Consider the following 21,087-nt stretch of genomic DNA (forward strand, 5'->3'; position numbering starts at 1 on the left):
CTTGATTTGGTGTCTGGTGGTCGTCGGCACCTTGGCAAACACTGCTTATGATGACCTCATCAGTCATCTCTTCATGGACGACAACACCTTAATCCACGCGAACGAACTCATCGATGCTGAGGCCATCCGGAACACCATCTGTCACGGCAGAAAGTTCATCCCATGCGTGGGCCAGCGATGGCGGCACTGCGCCGTCAGCACTGTCAACTAGTGCACCTTCAGGCGAATCTTCTTGCGATGCCACTGGATCAGCGCATGATGCTTGCCGAGTGGCAATGAAGCCGGCATGATTAAAACAATTAGCTATCACGGCTGGCGACGTCGCAACCCATGCAATCTCAAGCGCCATGAACATCTCCACTACGGTGGGATGCTTCAACTGGAGGTTCAGCAGCAGACGCTGAATCAGCCTCTCCTTGTAGGCGCACTTGACGCTACGAATGACGCCTTGATCAAGCGGCTGCAGCACGGAAGTGCAGTTCGGTGGAAAAAAAACCAAGCGCACGTTTCCCAGTTCGTCATCGACATGATGGGCACTGCAATTGGCCAAAAAAAGGCAGACCGATCTGCCTGCCTTCCGCATGTCCGTATCGAAGGCCTCGAGCCAGCTGCCAAATATGGCCCGGGTCATCCATGCCTTAAGGTTCACGGTGTACTGTACGGGCAGCCGACGATTTCCCTTGAAGCAGCGGGGCTTCTTACTTCTGCCGATTACAAGCAGCGGCCGTTTATCTGTGCCGTCGATGTCAGTGCACAACAAAATTGTTATGCCTGTTTCACATGATGCGATTTTCGTCGCACCGGAAGTGCGATTTCCGTCGTTTGCAATGAAAATCGCAGTCGTAGTGCCGTCCCCCCGATTTTCGGCTGCGACCAACCGGTTGGTCGCACAGTCGCACCGTCGCACCGATCGCTGCGATTTTCCGTCGAAATTGCGTGGAGAGCTGTCAACGGAGCTATTTCGCCGGTTTGTTTTGATGGCGTCTCGCACGACAAGTGCAATCGCGGAGACGTGGATCGTCGAATTAGGTACGTGCGCGAATTAAGGGAGAATAAAAAACTTGTACAGATTGCATTCTCCTATTGCTATGCGTTTGTTGACACGCTACACAGCAAATGAAGTGCATTTTCACGTTTGCTTCGTGCGCCTTTGCGAGTTGTCAGTCCTAGGAGGTGTTCGATCCCCAGCAGACGACGAGGTCGTCACAATTTTCTTTTGTTGAGTAGCATGCAAAAATCGCGCTTACGGAGCAGCTTGAATTATTTCAACCTCGGCAAGGGCAAATGACAAGACAGCAAAGTACCCGAAGTTTCTACGTTGCGCTGAACGCGGTACCGTTCAGTTGCATTTTCTTGTCGGTTTTCAAGCATGAATTTCCCGATGCATCTTCAAAGCTTATCTTGCCTCTTATTAAATTTGACAGAGCAAAAGTGTAGGCTATCGTAATGAATTTGCTACGGTAGCATTAAATCCGTGGCTTGAATAAAATATTACATGCACGTTAAGTTGCACCTCTTCTCTGGAGATTTTTTTTTTTCTTGCACAGAAACCAGTAAACATAGACTATGTTGCGGACTTTGTATCCTTACTGCATCTGTATGAACACTTGCTCTGCAAGGTAATTAACTGTACAGCTAGCAGATTAATTAAATTGCTTGCTATATTGGCAAAGTGACAACGTACCCTCCAGCACAATTATGTATAACTCGTGCAACAATGCGAAAAGCAGGCAAACGGCCTGTTCTTGTGGGGATAAAACAGTATAAAACGACACGCTGAAGAAAAGTAAATCAAAACTGTGCAGTGAAGTCAGCCAGTACAAGCAGTTCTTGCACATTCACAGCGGATCAAGTGTGCAGAAACATTCATGCCTTACATGTTTCTAGTAAGTTTCTAATAAGTTTGTGATCACATATATTAGTGTGTAAATCCATATAACGATATCCTCTGCGATTATTATCTTTATAAGTAATGAAATACCATGCTACTTGCAAGAACATATATCACCCGAGGATTTCAGAACAAATTTCTGCATTTCAACTATACACAATATGTGGCTTATTCAATAAAAGACCATAAACTGGGCTTTTTTGCAATGACAAACTTATACCAAACTTTACTTACATACAGGCAAGAAAAAAAATTATAGACAGAAATATTGTTCTTCAATTTGTTCACCTGCCACTGTGGCTATAGCATTCTGCTGCTAACACAAGGCGAGGGGTTGATTTGCCAGCCATGGAAGTCGCATTTCGATGGGAGTCGTAGGTGAGAAAAAAAGCTCTTGCACTTAGATTTAGTTCATCACCTTTTATTGAACCCTTACACTTCAAAATACTATTGCATAGGGGGGCATGCTTATGCAAAATCTAACACCAATAGAAAGCAAAGGGCAGAATTGTAAAACAACCATCTTTCGTGATAATTCGAATGTGTAAATATTCATTGCATCGATATGTATTGTTCAACAGCACTGCACAAATAAGCATGATCAGGTATAGCAAGTACTCTGTCAGGAAGCTGGTTCTACAGATGTACAAAAGGCATGAATGCTTATACTACGTCGCACACATAGCACAAAGAAAACCTTTTTCAAGAGTTGTCCCTTTTGGCAGATATGAGTGGGCCATAAGCAGCAGAAACTTTATTGCAGGACATTGTGTAATACCGCTTATGAAAGAATGAAGAGAGTGAAAAGGCTTTTAACAGCAGTACCTCATGCTGCTCTAATAAGAGGAACGATGAGCAAAAGCATTTCTGGTAGAGCACTTAAACAGTAACTTTCTGAAAGACAGAAAATTCCAGGTGAGAGTTGGAGGTACATTTGACCCACATGCACCAACAACACGGGCATACTACAAGAAACACTACAGCCTATGGTGTATTACAGTCCATGGGAAAGCTACCTTATACAGAAATCAAGAATGATGCAACAAGCCCTCGACAACACTGCAGACTTTCTTGGCCAGTCTGGCCTCTCGCTTTCTGATAAGTCGGCTCATATCAACGTCGGAAAAAAAAAGACTAGAATCAAGAACTACCCCAGATTGCACATTGTGATCCTCATAGCTGGACAAATATGCCCGCAAGTCAACATCCACAAATCCTCAGCTAGTGTAAGCCCATGACGGCAGAGCCAGCACGTGGGTGAAACAATTATGCAGTGCCTGGATGCAACTTCCACATCTGGTGAAAAGAATAATCTCGAAATAATGGGGGTGGACGAGTGGATACTATAGAAAATCGCAGATGCTGTGCTTGTGTCCAAGGTATCGTACGGTATGAATTACCAGCAGTACACAAAAAGACAACTCATTGAATACAGGCATCGGGTAGTAATAACAGGTCTTTCCAGCTGTACCATGCTTGAAGACCTCTATGAGAAAGTAACGAACAAGCACCTAGACGGAGTAGAGTTGCAGCCTGCAGCACAAATTCTTTGTCTCAAGAGCTCAGAACCTCGTCCCAAGATACTATGCCAGCTAGCATATGAGATGCAAAGACGACTACCTCTCCCTTCAGAAACACAACGTCGGGAGTACCTGAACTTGAAACACAACAGGCCCATACCGTGGAATATGGGGGCAAACAATTAGGCCAGAAGACTATATGCAACTGCAAAACACACAGAGGAGGTTGCTAATCATGAAGATGCAAGCAAACATAAGGCACATATAGTACACTGATCTGGCAATAGCAGTGTAACAGTAGTACGACACTACATAAACTAAACCCCATATAAGTGAGTACCATTCCAGGTCATCCTATACCTAGCAAAGCTGAACTGAAAGCAATCAAAGCAGCACTTGTAGTGCAGATTACACCCTGCACAACACCCTGCATGGATTCACCAGAAACTGTCTGTGCCTGCACATCACACAAGATTGTCAGGAAAATCAGGTGATTGACACGCGACTTGCAAGCACATGGCCAGAAATTAAATTACAGGATACGTAGCCATGCAGATATTCCAGGACACAAGCAGGCTTATAAGCCCGACATAATAACTGAAAACTAGATGAGTTTGTGTGTATTCATTATTAACTAAAGTGCAACAGATAGACAACAGACAAGAACGAAGCGCTCTGTGTGTTCATTTCGTTCCTGTCCATCACATTTCTGTTGCAATATAGTTAATGAATTCACGAGGCTGCACAGAAGAATGATACCTCTGCCCCAGGGCGCGATTTCACATCCGAATCCATGCCTGTGTGCGCGCGCACACACAAATGTTGCAAAAGTGCATAGCGTGAAGCAGTATCAACAGGATGACACTAGATATGGATGAGGACTAACTTTCAACTGAGGTTCATTTGTAAAAATGTGGCGAGTCATATAAATTACCAGAAAAAAAAGGACGATGAGCAGGACGAGAACAAGGTGAAAGCAGGAGCCAACATTTCGACAAGTGGACTTGTCTTCTTCAAGGTCCACGTGTGGAAACGTTGGCTCCTACTTTCACCTTGTTCTCATGTTGCTCATCATCTTGAATTTCCATCTCCTGCCTTCCCCGAGTTTTCCTCACAAAAAGAAAGACATCTTTGAAGGATAGATAAAAATTGGTGCTTGATGCAGCCAAACATAAATAAAAATGCTACAGAAAGAAAATAGAGAAAAATTCCAAGTGCAGGAAAAAATCATTACAATTGCCAATCCTGCATGCCAGCACCTTTCAGGAAACACTGTTGTTATTCCAATAGACAGACTGACCGCTTCCTTATGCAAGCACATTCTTCCAGTTCCATGCCATTGGGAAAAAAATGAGTTTCCTGGAAGGTAGCCACATGCACACTTGGTGATCACAATGTTTTTTTCCCTGGACTTGTATATCTATATGTATTTTCTCCCTTTCCTGCTTTTATGTTTGGTTTCATCAAGCACTAGTCTTTATCAGGTTTTATTGCTGTACTACTTCGTGGTAGCCTTTATAGATCACTGCATTTTCACAATAGACCTTTTAATTAGAAGTTAGCATACCCTGTTCTTACTGCTTCACACTGTACATTCTTGCTACATTGGCCAAATAAAAAATTTTGTAAGGTATCATGAGGGCCATTAAAGTGACTTGTTGCAGCCTAAAAAAAAAAAAAAAACGAATAGCCTGGCTGCAAATGGCACCAGAGAACACATAGGACAAACAAGAAAACCGATATGATTTAACAACCAAAAGTTTAATGTACACACCGAGTAAATGCTCGCTGACAAGCAATAGACTGAACATACACAAAAAGGAGAAGCAAAAATTCATGTGCGTTTCCTGACAGGAAATGCATCCATTTCTAACGGAGGCTGTGCTGACAAGATTAACCCAGCATTTTTAGATCTACAGCTGCCGTAACTTCTCTAGGCAGCCGATCTGCACAGAATGCTAGCTTCTTCCTCTACAATGCACATTCAGATGTGGAGAGTGCATCGTAGAGGAAGAAGCTAGCATTCTGTGGAAATCGGCTGCCTAGAGAAATTATGGATGCTGTAGATGCAAATACACTGGGAGAATCTTGTGTCAGCATGGTCGCTATTACACTTTCAGAGATGGATGCGTTTCCTGTTGGGATCTGTATTGACACACATCAGATCTTGCTTCTGCTTTTTGTGTAAATTCGATTTATTGCTTATCAAACAGCATTTACTCGGCATGTTAAATAAACTTTCATTTGTTAATACACCTCATGACTGTCTCGGTCTCTAGCAGAAAGGTGTTCATTCTTTTTACAGTGAAGCTGTATATGCCTATGTGAAACACTCATGCTCCAATCCCAAAAACCCTAGTGTAGGGGTGTGAGCCATTGCATTCGTCTTGCATGATGGACGGAGACATTTATTGTTGGGTAGACATAGAAATGCTTATGCATTTCAAACATACATTTATCTGCGTATTATTGCAGGGAAGGGACACAGAGGGGGATGGGGTTAAGACAAGATCATGATGTCATTATTATCTCACAGTAAAGGTGTGGTGGGCCATTGGCTAGACCGATAGTGACATCGTTTCTCTCTAGCAGCAGAGCACGCGTGCAGCAGTCTCTTTCAGACTTCCCAATAGGTTCGAAAATGTGTCCCTGTATTTAATTAAATGAAATGTGCAGCCCCGGTGTGTCACTTCGTAACTACAGTGCATAACTGAGTCATAAACATTATGATTAACGCATTACAAAACACAAGTGCATAACAGTATTCAGAAACTTTGATGGACCCGCTGGATTAACACAATGAACCACTCATTGCACTTTTTATGAAGGTGATCTTGCAAAGTGCAATGTGTGGCATTCCAAATAAACAATGTGATAAACCCAAGCCAAACATGTGCATAACCTCATTAAGAAACACAGACATAACCAATAATATAGAAAGACTTGAATAAACCATTGGAATTAACCCAGTGATAAACACTGGGGCTGCACATTTCAGCTTCGCTGGTTTACCGTCTGTACAGGGTGCATGGGCAGTAACTTTTTCTGTTATTGTTTGTCAAGTATTGTATAATGTTGTGCCAGTAAAACATGTTGGGCTAGTTGGTGCAATGTATTGGTACTGCTTTTTTTGCTGGTTTTTTTCTTAATGTTGTGCCCTTCTTCCTTATGTAACAACTTTCTTATTCCCCCTTGCATAATACTCCAACCTTGCAGCCTGCGAGGTATATAAATAAGTACATAAGCACGTCATTCATTCATCTGCATACACCTCGCACCATTCCTTGCTCAACAAACGTCACTGTGTTGATGTCTCGCAGCGTGCATCTACATTAACTACCATTTGCGTTTCGGTATGGTTTGTGAACAGTGTAATGCATAAAGATTACATGACATTAAGGTTGTGACCTATGCGGTGCATAAGCAAACCTTGCAAAAGATGACATGTTGGATTGTTGAAAATAAGACAAATTGTATATATCGCAGTTACTTTAACAGCATTTAATTGACCACTTGACAGACACCTCACTTTGCATAGATTCCAACACCTACACTGAATCTGCAGTTTTCTTTTTTGCTTATTAATGCATGGGCCATGGTATTACTGCATGGCCACATGGTAGATTTGAAAACAAGGTGAAATAAATTAGTTTGTTGCAATATAACAATATGTGTAGATCACTGCAATTGTAACACGAGAACTTAATACAAACATGCACACTATAGGATGCAGACAAATGCTCAGGACAATCTCCAGAATGTTTGCATCCTGATACTTATGAAAGTGAATGGTTTCATTCCATGGCTGTCAATGAGAGGGAGAGAAAAACTTTATTGTGTTCGTGGAACAAAAACGCATTGATATGCTTAGACATATAGTCATTGCTTAACACTTTCGAAATGAATAATTATAGCTTGCTATCGACATTGGAGCAGCCTTTCGGCAGCAAGAAAAGGAATCAGTTTTTCCAGCTCTGAACATTGAATTGCAGGAAATGCAAGCAGGCATAAAATTCTGCCAATATAATCTGTTTAGGAATACGAAATTGGAATAAACATTGAAGCTTGCACTTGTACTTTCTCTGGCTGAGCAATCTAGTTTGAAATGACTCCCATAAGCATGTCATAACAATGTTGACCTAATACAGGTTAAATGCATGACTAGCTTAAGAAATCTGGATGATTGCTATAAATTACAGTGAAGAAACTATAATATCTAATAACATTAATAATATAATAATAATATTTATTTCCACAAAACAGGCTAACCGTGAGAGGCGTGCGAGGCTGAGCAGAAAGCTGAAAAATTCTACGGCAAGTGCGCCTGCCGTGGGCCTACGATCCTGCATTATGAATAGCGCGTATTGATATGGTCTTCTTGTTAGAAGTTCCGAGTATACTACCAGCGCGAGACACGGGACAACAAAGTGGACGAGAAGCGTGTCTTTTAGAATGCTATATTACAACGTACAGGTTTCTACAAAAGCGACGGTAACTGCTCGAAACATTTAATGCGTCGGCTTTTGCGCCTTTAGAAATATTTAGAGAAGGCTCCCATATATATATTCGCAGCGCAAGCACGGCGATGGACGAACCAGGCTAGCGCTAAGGTTGGATTTCACAACACAGTTTTCATTCCACGTCCTAATCACACTGATCGTTTGAGGCTTCGTTCAGGGGCACACGCGGGCGTTCGGGTTGGTGCTTCTTGTTGCGTTTGGCGTAAGAATATGGCTAGGAGCAGGCACCACATATGCGCAATGACGGGCAATATACACGCATCGTTTCTCCAGAAGCTGACGCCGAGCACGCGTAGCGCGAGGATCTTGCTGGGCTGACACAACTTCGTGGCAGCCGAATTCCGAATACTGCATATACGGTGAGGGTAGCTATATGAACTTGTCGATAGGTCATCTTGTAGATTGTTGAAGCGCAGGCAGAACGAAACGGTCATAGAATGTAGATAAGACAACACACAACGCTGAACCATAGAATAAAGAATCGCTGGCTGAACCACCTACGAACAGCTGTTTACGTGCGCGATGTCGCACTGAACTAACAAAACCGCCGTCGCGCACCCCAAGACAAATCTTAACTAACGTTCTTAAATTAGTAAACGCACATATTATTTGCTTCTAATCAAGAGAAGTCAATAATATTATAGTGTAAACGTTTTATTCACTAAAATAAAAGAATCATGCACCGTGTGTCACGAAACCTGGCAGTAAGCAACCCTGGGCGTCGCACCAGTCGCATTGTTGAAATCGCAATCATGTGAAATGAGCCCTCTAAAAATCGCATTGCGACGCGTGCGACAGCACCGATTTTCGTCGTTGCAGTCGCAGCATGTGAAACAGCCTTTACTCGGCGATTGCTGTGTTTCCCCCCGCGGCATCTCTGGCCTTTTAAGTCCAGGGTCTTCGATGGCAGCATCTCTTAGAATAAGGCCGTCTCATCTGCGTTGTAAATGTCCGAGGGCTTGTACTGGTCCAATACTTCTTTGTTGGTCTGCAGCCACGACGACGTTGTAAAAGAGTCGGCGGCTGCTGCCTCCCCGGAAATGACTTTGGCCACTATGTCGTGGCGGGCTTTGAAACGGCTCAACCAGCCAGGGCTAGCCTTAAAATCAGCGTGCCCGAGAATGCATGCGAAGTCCAGCGCTTTCTGCTGAAGAACTCTGCCAGACAGAGGCACTTTGTTGGTACGCTGTTCACAAAACCATGCAAACACCGCCTTGTCAACGTCTGGAAAAGCCGCAGCGCTCACCGTTTTGTTTTTCGCACTCACACCATTTCCGAGTGCGCCGAAAATGGAGGCCTTGTTTTTCATAATCGTCGATATCGAACTGCACGCAATTCCAAATTCTTCGGCGATATCCATTTTCTTCCTGCCCTTTTCAGCTTGGGTAATTATAGGGGCGCGAAATGCGTCCGCTATAGACAGACGCGCGCAGAGAGAAGAGAACGAACTTTGAGAGCGACTGGCGAGCAGCCGAGCGGCGGTGAAACTGAAACTTTATTGTACGTGACTTCCACGCCAGGGAGGCCGGCGCCGCGAACATCAACATCCGCTCGTTGTGCAGACGCTCACGGCGGCGGCGTAATCGGATCCACTACAGGGCCCCCCCCCGTATATACAAAGGTCGCTGCTGTCGCGCTGATGCCCAGGACAGGTGTTTACTCACGGGGCAGGGTTCGGATGGGGGAGAATCGGGCGGGGAACGAGTGGGGAGTGCAAGAGGAACACACAAGTTTGCCATGTACGCGGGCTTCACACGGTCGATTGAAATCACGTTTTCACGGCCGTTCACAGAAACAGTAAAAGTCTTTTCTCCGCGCTGTAGCACTTCGAACGGGCCGTCGTACAGTGCAGTGAGGGCGGGTCGGATGCCTTCGCGGCGCACGAAAACGTGAGTTGAGGCAGCGAGGTCTTTGCTTACGAAAACGTCGTAAGTGGAGCGCTGTCGAGGTGATGTAGGTCGCAAGCGCTCAAAGAGCGACCGAAGTTGCTCAACGTAGGCAGGAGGCGAGAGGTTGGGGACTGCAGGTGGTGCGAAGAATTCGCCGGGTAGACGTAGTGTCGTCCCGTAGACCATTTCGGCAGCAGTACACCCGAGGTCCTCTTTTATGGCCGACCGAATACCTAGTAGAACTAGCGGCAGTTCGTCGACCCATGAAGTTCGAGCGTCGCGGGCGATGAGGGCGGCTTTCAACTGGCGGTGAAGCCTTTCCACCATTCCATTTGCTGACGGATGGTATGCAGTTGTGTGGATGTGGTGGATACCGAGGATGCTTGTTAACGCTCCGAAGAGCTCACTTTCAAATTGTCGTCCGCGGTCGGTTGTTACCACGCTGGGGCAGCCGAAACGAGATATCCAGCCGGCCACGAAAACTGACGCCACGGTTGGCGCCGTAATATCGTGTACGGGAAACGCTTCAGGCCAGCGCGTGTAGCGGTCAACGCAGGTGAGGATGTATTGTTTACCACGCGATGAAGACAGTGGACCAACAATGTCGATGTGAACGTGGTCAAAGCGAGAGTCGGGCGGACGGAAGGGTTGAAGTGGTGACTTGGTGTGGCGGGTCGTTTTTGCACGTTGGCAGCGTTGACATTCTCGAGCCCAGCGGCGGACATCTGCGTTGATGCCGGGCCACACATAACGGGAGGTGATGAGGCGCTGAGTGGCGCGAACACCAGGATGGCTCGAGTCGTGTAGCTTGCCAAAAACTTGACGACGGTGCGAGGAAGGCACAAATGGACGGGCACAGCCTGTTGACATGTCGCAGACAATCGTACCGGAGGAGAACGGCAGTGGCACCTCAGCAAACGAGACAGATGTGGACCCTGCACGCAGGTCATGCAGCTCGTTGTCAGAATGTTGTGCCTCTGCGATGATGTCGAAATCCACAGCAGCAGTGGAAAGCGCATCGACACGTGACAGGGCATCGGCAGCCGCATTAACGGGTCCTTCGATGTACCGTAGGTCGGTCGTGAATTCGGAAATAAAATGCAGGTGCCGGATTTGCCGGGACGTGTGTGCGCTGTGGTTTCCACGGAAAGCGAATATCAGTGGCTTATGATCCGTCAGTACGTGGAACACGGTACCTTCGAGAAGGTGGCGAAAGTGGCGAATGCCAAGGTAGACAGCGAGGAGTTCGCGGTCGAAAGTGCTGTATCGAGTTTCTGCCGGCTTCATCTTCTGCGAAAAGAAACCGAGTGGACACCACAGATTGTGCTGGAATTGTTGTAAAACTGCACCAACGGCACTGGAGGAGGCGTCGGTGATGAGCCGCATGGGTGCGTCAGTTAGGGGGTGCACTAGGAGGGTGGCTTGTGCCAGGGCATTCTTGGCTTCTTGGAAGGCGGCGTCTGCTTCGGATGTCCACTCCAAGATCGCAGATGGTGCCTTTGGAGCCTTCAGCATGTCGGTCAGAGGTAGAATGATGCGCGCTATATTCGGCAGGAACCGTCGATGGAAGTTCAGAAGCCCGAGAAATTCGCGGAGCTTGCGAAGCGACGTTGGACGTGGAAAATTCCGCAGAGCTTGAACCTTCCTGTCCAATGGCTTGATTCCTTCAGGTGTGACAAGGTGTCCAAGAAATTCGACGTTGTCAACACCAAAGACAGATTTGGCTGTGTTGAGAGTTAAGCCATGTTCCTGCAGTCGCGAAAACAGCAACCGCAGATGGTCAGCGTGCTGCTATGGTGAAGAACTTGCCACCAGCAGATCATCAATATAGGCGATGACGAAGTGCAGACCACGTATGACTTCATTGATGAAGCGTTGGAAACTTTGGCCTGCATTACGTAACCCGAAAGGCATGCGGACATACTCGAATAGGCCAAAAGGTGTTGTGATGGCAGTCTTCGGTATGTCCGCTGGTTCCACAGGAATTTGATGGTATGCTTTGACTAGGTCAATCTTGCTAAATATGGTTGTTCCAGCAAGAGTGGTAGCAAAGTCGTGAATGTGTGGGAGCGGGTACCGGTCGGGAGCGGTGCGGGCATTCAATGCACGATAGTCTCCACAAGGGCGCCAATCTCCGGGGTCACGCTTGGGCACCATGTAGGGCAGATGACCAGCTGCTTGACGATGGGCAGATTATGCCTAACTGCAGCATGTGATCAAATTCTCTGCGAGCTGTGTGGGGAGGCGGTCTCCAGCAAGACGTCGTGGCTTGCAGGACGCTGGAGGACCCGTGGTGACGATGTGGCGCGTCGCAGTGTGCCGCACTGGAAGTTCCAAATTGGTAGGTTTGGTAAGTTCAGGAAATTCACTGAGGATAGAGGCAAATTCTGATGATGGCGAATGCGAAGCTGGTTGCGAAGAGGCAGACAGCGGTGCGAGGATACCTTGCACGGAGAGGCTGGTCGTACAGTCCACAAGTTTGCCATGTACGCGGGAATAATTGCAGCCTTATCCTGCAGTGTCATAAATTTCCTCTTTTTGGCTGGAGGCGGCATCTTAGCAGGCTGTCAAAGCAAATGGTCCGATTGGCACAGAGACACACAATTGACGCACTCTAGCACAGACGACACTGAGCACATGACCATGTGCGGCGGTACACAAAGCCCACTGATACTAAAGCCATAGAGAAAGGAATACTACAAGAGCGGACACTCCCATAGAGCCCAGCGGCCGAATTGACTGCAGCGCACCAAGCCATGGATGTTAAAACTTGAAGCACACTTCCGATTTCGGTTTTGTGCGCGCGTGTTTTGAATTCTAGCTGGTGCGCGTCACGTCGGCTCCGTTTTTTTTTTTTGCTTTTGCAGCAAATATTTATTTACATATTTCTTATTTATGAAATGCTTAATTGCAAATTATTTTATTAAGTAAGGTTGATTGCGAACGATCTTCACAAGCCACCATTGAATATGTGCCCCGAGCAATTTCATAAAGACGCAAGACACCTTGTGAAATGTGGAAAAATTAACGTTTACTTTATTCTTCGTAAATGCTCGTCGCGGGCTTTTTGTGCATTCATCCAACGTTGTGGCACCAGGTAAGCAGCAGTAGTTTCCGCAGGAAGCTCCACCAGACGACGTGAGCTGAAAAAATTACAAGCGTTATTTTGGTATGAACATGTAAGAATAATGCCTGTAGAGGCGAAGCGTGCGAAAGTGGTGAGTGGGCGGCATATTACAAACAAAAGCAGTTCGTATTTACACACACGGCGTGGAAAATACCCAACTCATCCCAAGCAATACCGTACATACCACAAACATTCTAATTTCAAGCATTCCCCTTTTCCCAATACTTATTTCCTGCACTTTAATAGCACGAATGCGCGGGCAACGGCGCGTTTCGCGAACTTGGCTACAACCGACGCGATAGTACGCTACGAATACACAGAGGTGGCCACAACACAGGCTCTCAACCAGAACATGCTGGACGCTCGCAGAATTCCTCCTACTCGCACTCAAGACAAAATGCGTGGGTGCCGTTCAGAAGACAGAATTTTCGAGTTACTAGTTCCTGGCGTTTGAGCTCCTTGGCTTATCACTTGTGCGTTCTGCAAGCGCAAGCAACGCACTCCCGTGTTATCACTCTTGACGATTGCTCGTCGCGTTTTCGACAAGTGTGGGTACCGAAAGAAGGCTTAAATTGTTGCGGGGACATAAAAATTGCGACAAATTTGTCGCAGTAAGATTCAGTACGCGCCAAACTAACTGTCACGACGGCCGAGCTGCTTTTCGCTGCGTCACAACAGGCGCGGCGAGCGGGCCTCATAACATAAAGGTATCGAAAATAATTTTCAACAATGTTGGGCGTCAGAGAAAGAAAAGCGCCATGAACTTGTCAGTGCATTAAAGCGCGCAACCGCGCACCACGGCCGAGCTGATTTTCGCTAACCGAGTCAGTGCCAGGCGCGCCCACTGCGCTTGAATGGCAGCCCAAAAAGTAATGGAGTTAGTTTCAATAATGGTGGCAGTCAGAGAAAGCGCCAAAACTTGTCGCAGTAAAATTCAGTACACGCGAAACTGCGTCACAGCACCCTGTGCAACTAGCGTGCCCAAAAACTACCGAAATTAGTTAAAACAATATTGGGGCTTACAGGAAGCGTCGCAAACATCTCCCAGTACGATTCTTTAATTCAAATTAACTGCTCCACGACGGCCACGCTGTTTTTCGTTAACTGCGTCACAAGTCTAACCTAGTTGCCGGGCAGTAAGCCTAATTGCTTGAAGTGCGTCACAGACTGTCGAACAAAGTTTCTCACCTTGCCGTAGTCCAATAGTGCAGTGCTGCCATGTCGAAGTTCCGAATGAGTGCAATAATTCTTCGGGAGGCCACCAAACCAGGCTATATAATCCCAAAATAGAAAAACAGGCAGACGGGTGCCCGAACAGTCCAACGCTCAGATGCGCGGCCGGTCTCTCTCGCTTCGGCAGTGTGTCTGACGAATGACGCAAACATCTGGCTCGTCATTCGCCGGTTCGCCTGTCGCTAGGCGATGGAAGTAAGCCGCAAAGTTTAATTTAATTTTTACGCAGATATTTTTAATTTTTCCGGGAAGGAACAAAAAAAATAAAAATTTCTGTTAATTTCATTCCACATTATTCTTTTTTTTTTCGATGCTCGCCACCCCAATTCGTCGATGTTAATACTATAGCGTGACGTGTTTCTTGTTTCCAATTTTCGCCGAGGGCGCTATTCTGGACACGCATGGCGGCTGCACGGCCACCATTATCCGCCATGTTTGCTCTCTGATTGGCTGTGGCGAGCTCACGTGCCTTGAAATTTTTGCCGGGAAGCGGAAGTTTTGCGAAATGTCATTTTGCGTTTTCATTGAGATGACGAAACGTGACGTGGAGCTGCAAATTTTATGTACTAATACATTTTTTCGGTCCTTCGCAGATATATTGTGATGTTAGTGCTTCAAAAAGAATGTGAGCGGTAGCGTGCAGAAGCCAGTGCAATGCATCTGCAATTGCGCGAACATGTGGTGGCGATTCAAGATATGCGCCATGCCAGCTTGCTGATTGGCTGAAGGAATATCTCGTGAGGAGCGTCACAGGAAGGGCTGTTTCGTAATCGTCATTTTGACGATGCGTGACGTTGCACTGGGCCGCCATTGCTGAGATTTTCCGCCATAATTTTTGCTGCGACGAGCCGCGCGAATTATGCTAATGAGCAGCCATATGCAATGGCAGCCGAGAGGAATGCGTATCGCCACATTTTCCCCGTCGTTTGGCGCCACAAAAATCTTTTGTTCATAACGCGTGCTCATAGTATTTGCATCGCTCTCGGGTGGTGTTGACATTTGTGTTTGGGGCCATCATTTTTTAAAAGAACGCGTTTATACGAAATATTATTGGTTGAACATAGCAAGCTTTCAGCAATGTTATCCACTTTTCACTGCTGCATTTGTATTGTAATCGAGATTGATGCCTTTTCGCACAGTCAGACGTTATGACAACGGCCTCTTTCTAATTTATAAAAAGAAATGTACGCAAGGCGGCGCCTTGAAGTTTCCTCCCACGGTGCGAGAAACCAGCGAAATGAACAAGAGATAGCAGCGCCGGCGCTTGCGTCGCTCTAGTGGATATCTCTGGCGCGCGCAACGCTGTCGGTGATATTCGGCCGTTTATCAGCCAGCCGAGTCGGGCTGAGTCACTTGCGTTTCACGAAATAGCGATAACGTGGCCTAGAACGTGCGCGCATCACCACTGGTAGGTCGCGTATGTTGTCTCAAGAAAGAAAACAAGCGCGTTGGCGCCAACATGCGATGACTCATTCCATTTTCCAGGGACACGCATCCTAGCTATTGAAGCAGACGACGGCTTGTACGCAGCAGACGACGGAAGCGAGAAGCGTTTTCGACAGAATAATCATACGCTTTGAGATTGCTGCTTTATTTTTACTGCGGATGAAAACTGTTTTGCTTTACCGATAACGCTACATTCAGTGCCTTCATTTCAGTTTCTTAGGCAAAACGTCAAGTTGGCGTCACGTTACGTAAGCAAAACCGGGCCACCAGCGCCATTTTGTTTGCGTCGCGCGTGCGTCACGCATCGAAGAAAATGGCGGAATGTCCAGAATAGCGCCCCGAGTGTCCGCTCTTGTTCAATCCCTTTCTCTATGCTATGGTGGCTAGAGGGGGAGGTGTCGGCATCGGAGCGCCGGAGAGGCAGCATTTTTTCAGGACGATGCGGCGGCGCTGCTGTCGGCTCCGAGATGCCTCCCGTACGCTGGCTAAGGTCCGCTGCGGTTATTTGGTTCCGCTGTGAAGTGCTTTCTCGCTCCGCAGCTTCTTGGGGCGCAATACGCGCATCGGAAAATCATTTTAAAGGCTAGGCGACTTTATCACTGCAGCTGGCCTAACGTACTATGTACTAAATTTTGGTCATTTTATCGCCGCGCTTTAGCTTCGCGCTCAGTGCAACACTTGTGAAACACGTAATTGCACCAAACAGAAAGCTTCCGCAGTAGGCGGTTGTTTGCAGTTTGCCAGTGCCGCTTTAACATTTTAAGGGACTATTATGGGGTGCCGTATGCAGTTATGTCTGGCGTGACTTTATTAGTGCCTTGAGCTACAGGCGCTTGTCCTAATCGTCTACTGGTTGGTGCGCGCCTCATTGAAGTGCGCGCCTCAGTTGAAACGGGCCGCTCGAGTGAACCATGATTATTTCAAGTTTATTTAATTTTCCAATGAAAGGTAGAACTGTAGGCACCAATGGTCAAAACTCAGCACAATATGAGAGCGTTAAGGGAAATTTGGTTTCCAATATTAGAAACCTGCAAAAAACTAAGTTCGCGTATTTAGTACCGCTCAAATATTGCCGAAAATGCCTTAAAAAGATTATTTATTGTTAATAAAATAATACACACTACTCTATATACATGGTTGTTAGCTCTCAAACAAACAATATGACACGAAATGGAGCGCAAATCCAATATGTAATGGAGGTATATACCCAGAAACGGTGAACAAGGTGCAGTGCAAACAATAATTAGTCAGGTGGGAAATTCTGTTCAGATATGCAGATATTTCTGGGCATACAATGTGATGTCAACAATTCCTGTTTTACATATACAAACGCTTTATGTTGGTCTTGCTGATATAAACTTTGCAATTATGCAGTTATGTTGTGCGCCTCAACTTGAGGTACTTAATTTTTTTTTCGCTTCCCTTGCTTCGATGCGTTCTCTCCTGCGACAAGGACGTGCAACCTCGTGATGACAAAAAGCCGTATCACTTTGTTGGTGATTTCTACGCTATGCTGCGCACAGCCAACCATATCCAGCTCATTTATTGACAGGGAGGAAATAAGGCCCATGATGCTGTCAGCCTTCAACTTGTTAAAGCTGAAACAATGCGTGAAGGCATCTTCCATCGCAGCAACCAAGTCTGTTAGTGCCTGAGATGGGTAAAGTAGGCCACCTCTATCCATGTGGTTGGTAACACACGACTCTTCCGGAAGCAAGCGCGAGTCTTTTGCTTGAAGCAACAGCTAGAGAACACTATTCACACTTTGTTCTCATTAGCATTTTCCTGGTAACATACCCGCTAACGTAGTAGGGTATGCGAGAGTCGCTATTTGATCCCACCATTTCACGATGATCTGGGATCGCATCACAATGCTTTACCATCTCGTGAACTTCATTTAGGTGGCCCACATCCAGGAGATCATCCAGCTTACTCTGCATACCGACCAAATTTTTCCAGTGGCGTGGGTCAAGAAGGCTACTCAGAACTTCTTATGACGAGCAAACAAAAGCGGGGAAGGCGAAGCTAACTTCACCACAGACTTCACGATGCCCGCTTGGAGCCAGAGAGATTGCTCAAACACATCACGCTAGGCATCTCGGAGACGACGAGCGCGCCACCTGTCGCTGTCATGAAAAAATGCCGCACCGCCACACGCGGCGCAGCCCAGCCGATGCTGACACCTCCCCCTCTAGCCACCATATCTATGCTAAAGCGTCATCCGGGTAATCGGAGCCTTCACGTGTAGTAGATGTCGATTTGGCTGCCACGCACGCAGGCGTTTCGCTCCGCATTTAGCACAAACTGTAATGGCACACAGGATTAAATAAAATGTGCTCACTGCGAGATCGCCTACGGTTCTTGTCTTTTTTTATTTGTATCATTTAAATGGTAATTGCATTTTTGGCCCGGACACTGCGGAGTCCCCCGTTGCGACGGGCTAACAACCACCACCACCATCATCATCATCATCGCTGTCGTCTGTCGCGAGAGGTGGTACGAGGCTTTTTTTATTGTAAACAATAATGGTGGCGGCCACGCAAGTGTGCTGTGGCGGTAGTTAATGCAATTTAAGCGCACAACAAATGCATTTGAGCAGCTTCCGGACGCAACTAGTGTTACATGAGTAGATTATTTGCGGTCTGTCGTTTCAGAAAATTTCGTTGATGAGGGATTGCTATAGAAAAAAGTTTCGTTGTCGCGAGATAGGAAATGCATTGACTCCTATGGCTGTTCGCCGGGGATCCGAAAATATTTCGTTGCGGCGAGAATTTCGTTCCCTCGGGATTTCGTTACCGCGGGTTTCGACTGTACACCTAGAGTCACAAAATGGACAAATAAGGTGACCCTGACCCAACATAGCCCGAGTCGTGTAAGCATTGATGTCGGATGAAGTTGACAACGGTCGTTGCAGCAATTTTTGAGGGTGCGATGATTACTTAAGGAAATAAAAAAATTAATTTTTGATGGCCAACTTGGGGGGTGCAAACATTACGCAAGTAAAAGTAAATACAGTAATCAAGAATATTTTGAATTCCCAAATTACATTTTTTTTGCAGTGGAGCTGCCACATGTCCAAATTTAATTGCATTTGACACAATGTTGATGACAGCATCTTCCAGTGTGAGGTTATTAGAGCACTAATTAAAAAATAAACATGCATTTGCAAGTTTAGTGTGCCTTAATGAATAGAGAAATGTAAAAGTAAGCATACCATGGTGTTAGCTTCAGTTTGTTGCCGTCTTTTACAACGTTACAACCATCCATAACAACTTCAGCCATTGCATGCCAAATCTGAAGCCCAGGTCTAAATTAGCACCTTGCCACGTTGAAGCCATTGCAGTGCCAACCTTAGGAAGCTTACTGAGTACTACAACTGCTTACGGGAGTGTTGTAGTTTAGGAGACTGATTCAGATGCTTTAATTATACTGCCCTGCACAAGCTATGACATTGAGAGTATGCATTTCTCAGTCGAATGAGTTCTGGCGGAAGCTATAACAAATAACATTAAAGCAAATGACATTAGGTTTGTTTGTATAGTGTCATGCAAATGGAATTAAAATTTAAGTGATTAGCATGTTTATTTTTTGTGCCCTTGCGGCACAGGTATTAGGGAATACGAGTTTATGAAATGAAATTCACAGGAGGTTGGGGATCTTTTTTACCAAACACTTTTGTCATTGTAGCTGCTGGTATGATTACATTGCAGTGTCACATTGACACTTGTCATAAATTGTTGTGTGCAGTGATGCCAGATCCACGGGGCAATGCGAGTCGAGGCCAGGCTTCCCTGCTGATGCCTTGAAGAACGCCTCCACCTTGGGCTTCCAAGGCAGATCAGGGGAAACGTTGATGCTGTCTGACGTCAATGGCAAGGACATGGAACTCGATTCTCTCGACACCTGCGAGGTGACCGTCCATGGCTGTCCAGCGACACTGTTCGCACGCCGGCTCAAGAACTGCCACATCCGGTGCGGACCTGTGGCCACCTCAGTGTTCGTGGAAGAGTGCGAGCGTTGCACGTTTCATATCGCCTGTCAGCAGCTGCGAGTACACAACAGCCACAAGTGCGAATTCAGAGTGCACATTCAGGCACGCTCCATTATCGAAGACTCAAAAGAGCTCCTGTTTGCCAAGTACGACTTCACTTATGACGGAGACGAGCGAGACTGGTGTGCATCATGCTTAGACAAGACTGTCAACAACTGGAACAAAGTGGACGACTTCAACTGGCTTGCAGCAGATCAGCCTTCACCCAACTGGAAGCTGTCACGGATGTCACTTGGCGACACTGTATAGGGGTATAGGAACACATGGCACAATAAAGACACCCGTTGTTGTGAATGAACACATTGCAGTTTTTAATTTAATGCAGGTGTCACACAGGCACTTTGGAGGCCTTCGAACCGATAGTCTTCTAACTCAACAGCATATTGGGCGCTGCTACATGAGCAGATCCGACGGAGACCGAGTCAAAAGTCAATTGAGTCTACAAAGTTTCATGGAACTCCCTCGATATCTCGAAGGCCTTCTAGTGGCAGTCACACGCACTCTCGTAGAGCATTTTCAAAGAAAGGTCTGCTGCTAAACCATTTTCTCAGCATCTATCAGCATCAATTTAAGCTATCGGCATCAAGTTAAAATGTTTTACTATGTGCTCCAATATTGCTATGGATTAACAATTCGTTTTTTAGCACGAAAGTGTTTTGTGCCGGAGTCCACCATCAACTTCCTGTAATGGATGCGACATCAGCGAGAATGCATAAAATAGCGCTGCCATCTAGGAGCGGTGAAGTGAAGTACTGCATCATGACACTAACGAGTGCCGACAGTTAGCGCTTCGGTAGTCTCAGCCCAGTAAAGGCACCAATGCGGTGTAGCCTGGTGGGGGCCTTCTACTGGGGTGACGACGCTGTTTCCACACATGGTTTCTCTTTCGCATCTGACTAGCCTGTGACGCCTCCTTGCCTACAGAGTGCAGCTCCAACATGTATCAGCGGTGCGCACACACCGCCTACTACTTCACTTGCAATGGCACCAACTGAGAAAACTGCTGCGCTAAGTAGCACTGAAAGGCAACGACGTCCACGGGCAAATCTCGCTTTGGTCCATTGAGAGACGTGCCCGCCAGCATGAAGCAGAACTCATTCACGGCGCATAGGGGGAGGGGGGGGGGCTGCGAGTGCATTCTTGAAGCTGAGCACGGCGCAACTCAACTGGCTGCCCCAGACACTACAGAGCCAGACCAAAATGCTTGTACCTTCACCAAAGCAACTTGGAAGCAGGTCGCTGCTTGTCAAGCAAACCTGCAACATGGTCGCCAGGCTGCAAATCTTGTCCCTTTCGTCGCATTGGACCGTGAGTTCTCAAAGCAAACATGCAGCAGCTTCTGTGAAAACACGTTTCATTTTCATGTTCTACTAATTGCTATGAAAGAGCTATCTACTATATTTTACTCGC

The 21,087-nt window shown here is 46.5% G+C and overlaps 1 protein-coding gene across 1 annotated transcript in view; it reads left to right on the forward strand.

Moving 5' to 3' along the window:
- LOC139048151 (tubulin-specific chaperone C-like) overlaps window positions 1-19,975 on the forward strand; it is a 62,143-nt gene extending 42,168 nt beyond the window's left edge. The window contains exon 5 of the mRNA XM_070522680.1: window positions 19,374-19,975. Within this exon, the coding sequence (XP_070378781.1) occupies window positions 19,374-19,926 (553 nt within the window). The 3' untranslated portion in view covers window positions 19,927-19,975. The remainder of the gene's footprint in view (window positions 1-19,373) is intronic.
- Window positions 19,976-21,087: the final 1,112 nt, after the last annotated feature.

This window comes from Dermacentor albipictus, chromosome 7 (genome assembly GCF_038994185.2).
Source record: "Dermacentor albipictus isolate Rhodes 1998 colony chromosome 7, USDA_Dalb.pri_finalv2, whole genome shotgun sequence".
NCBI lineage: Eukaryota > Metazoa > Arthropoda > Arachnida > Ixodida > Ixodidae > Dermacentor > Dermacentor albipictus.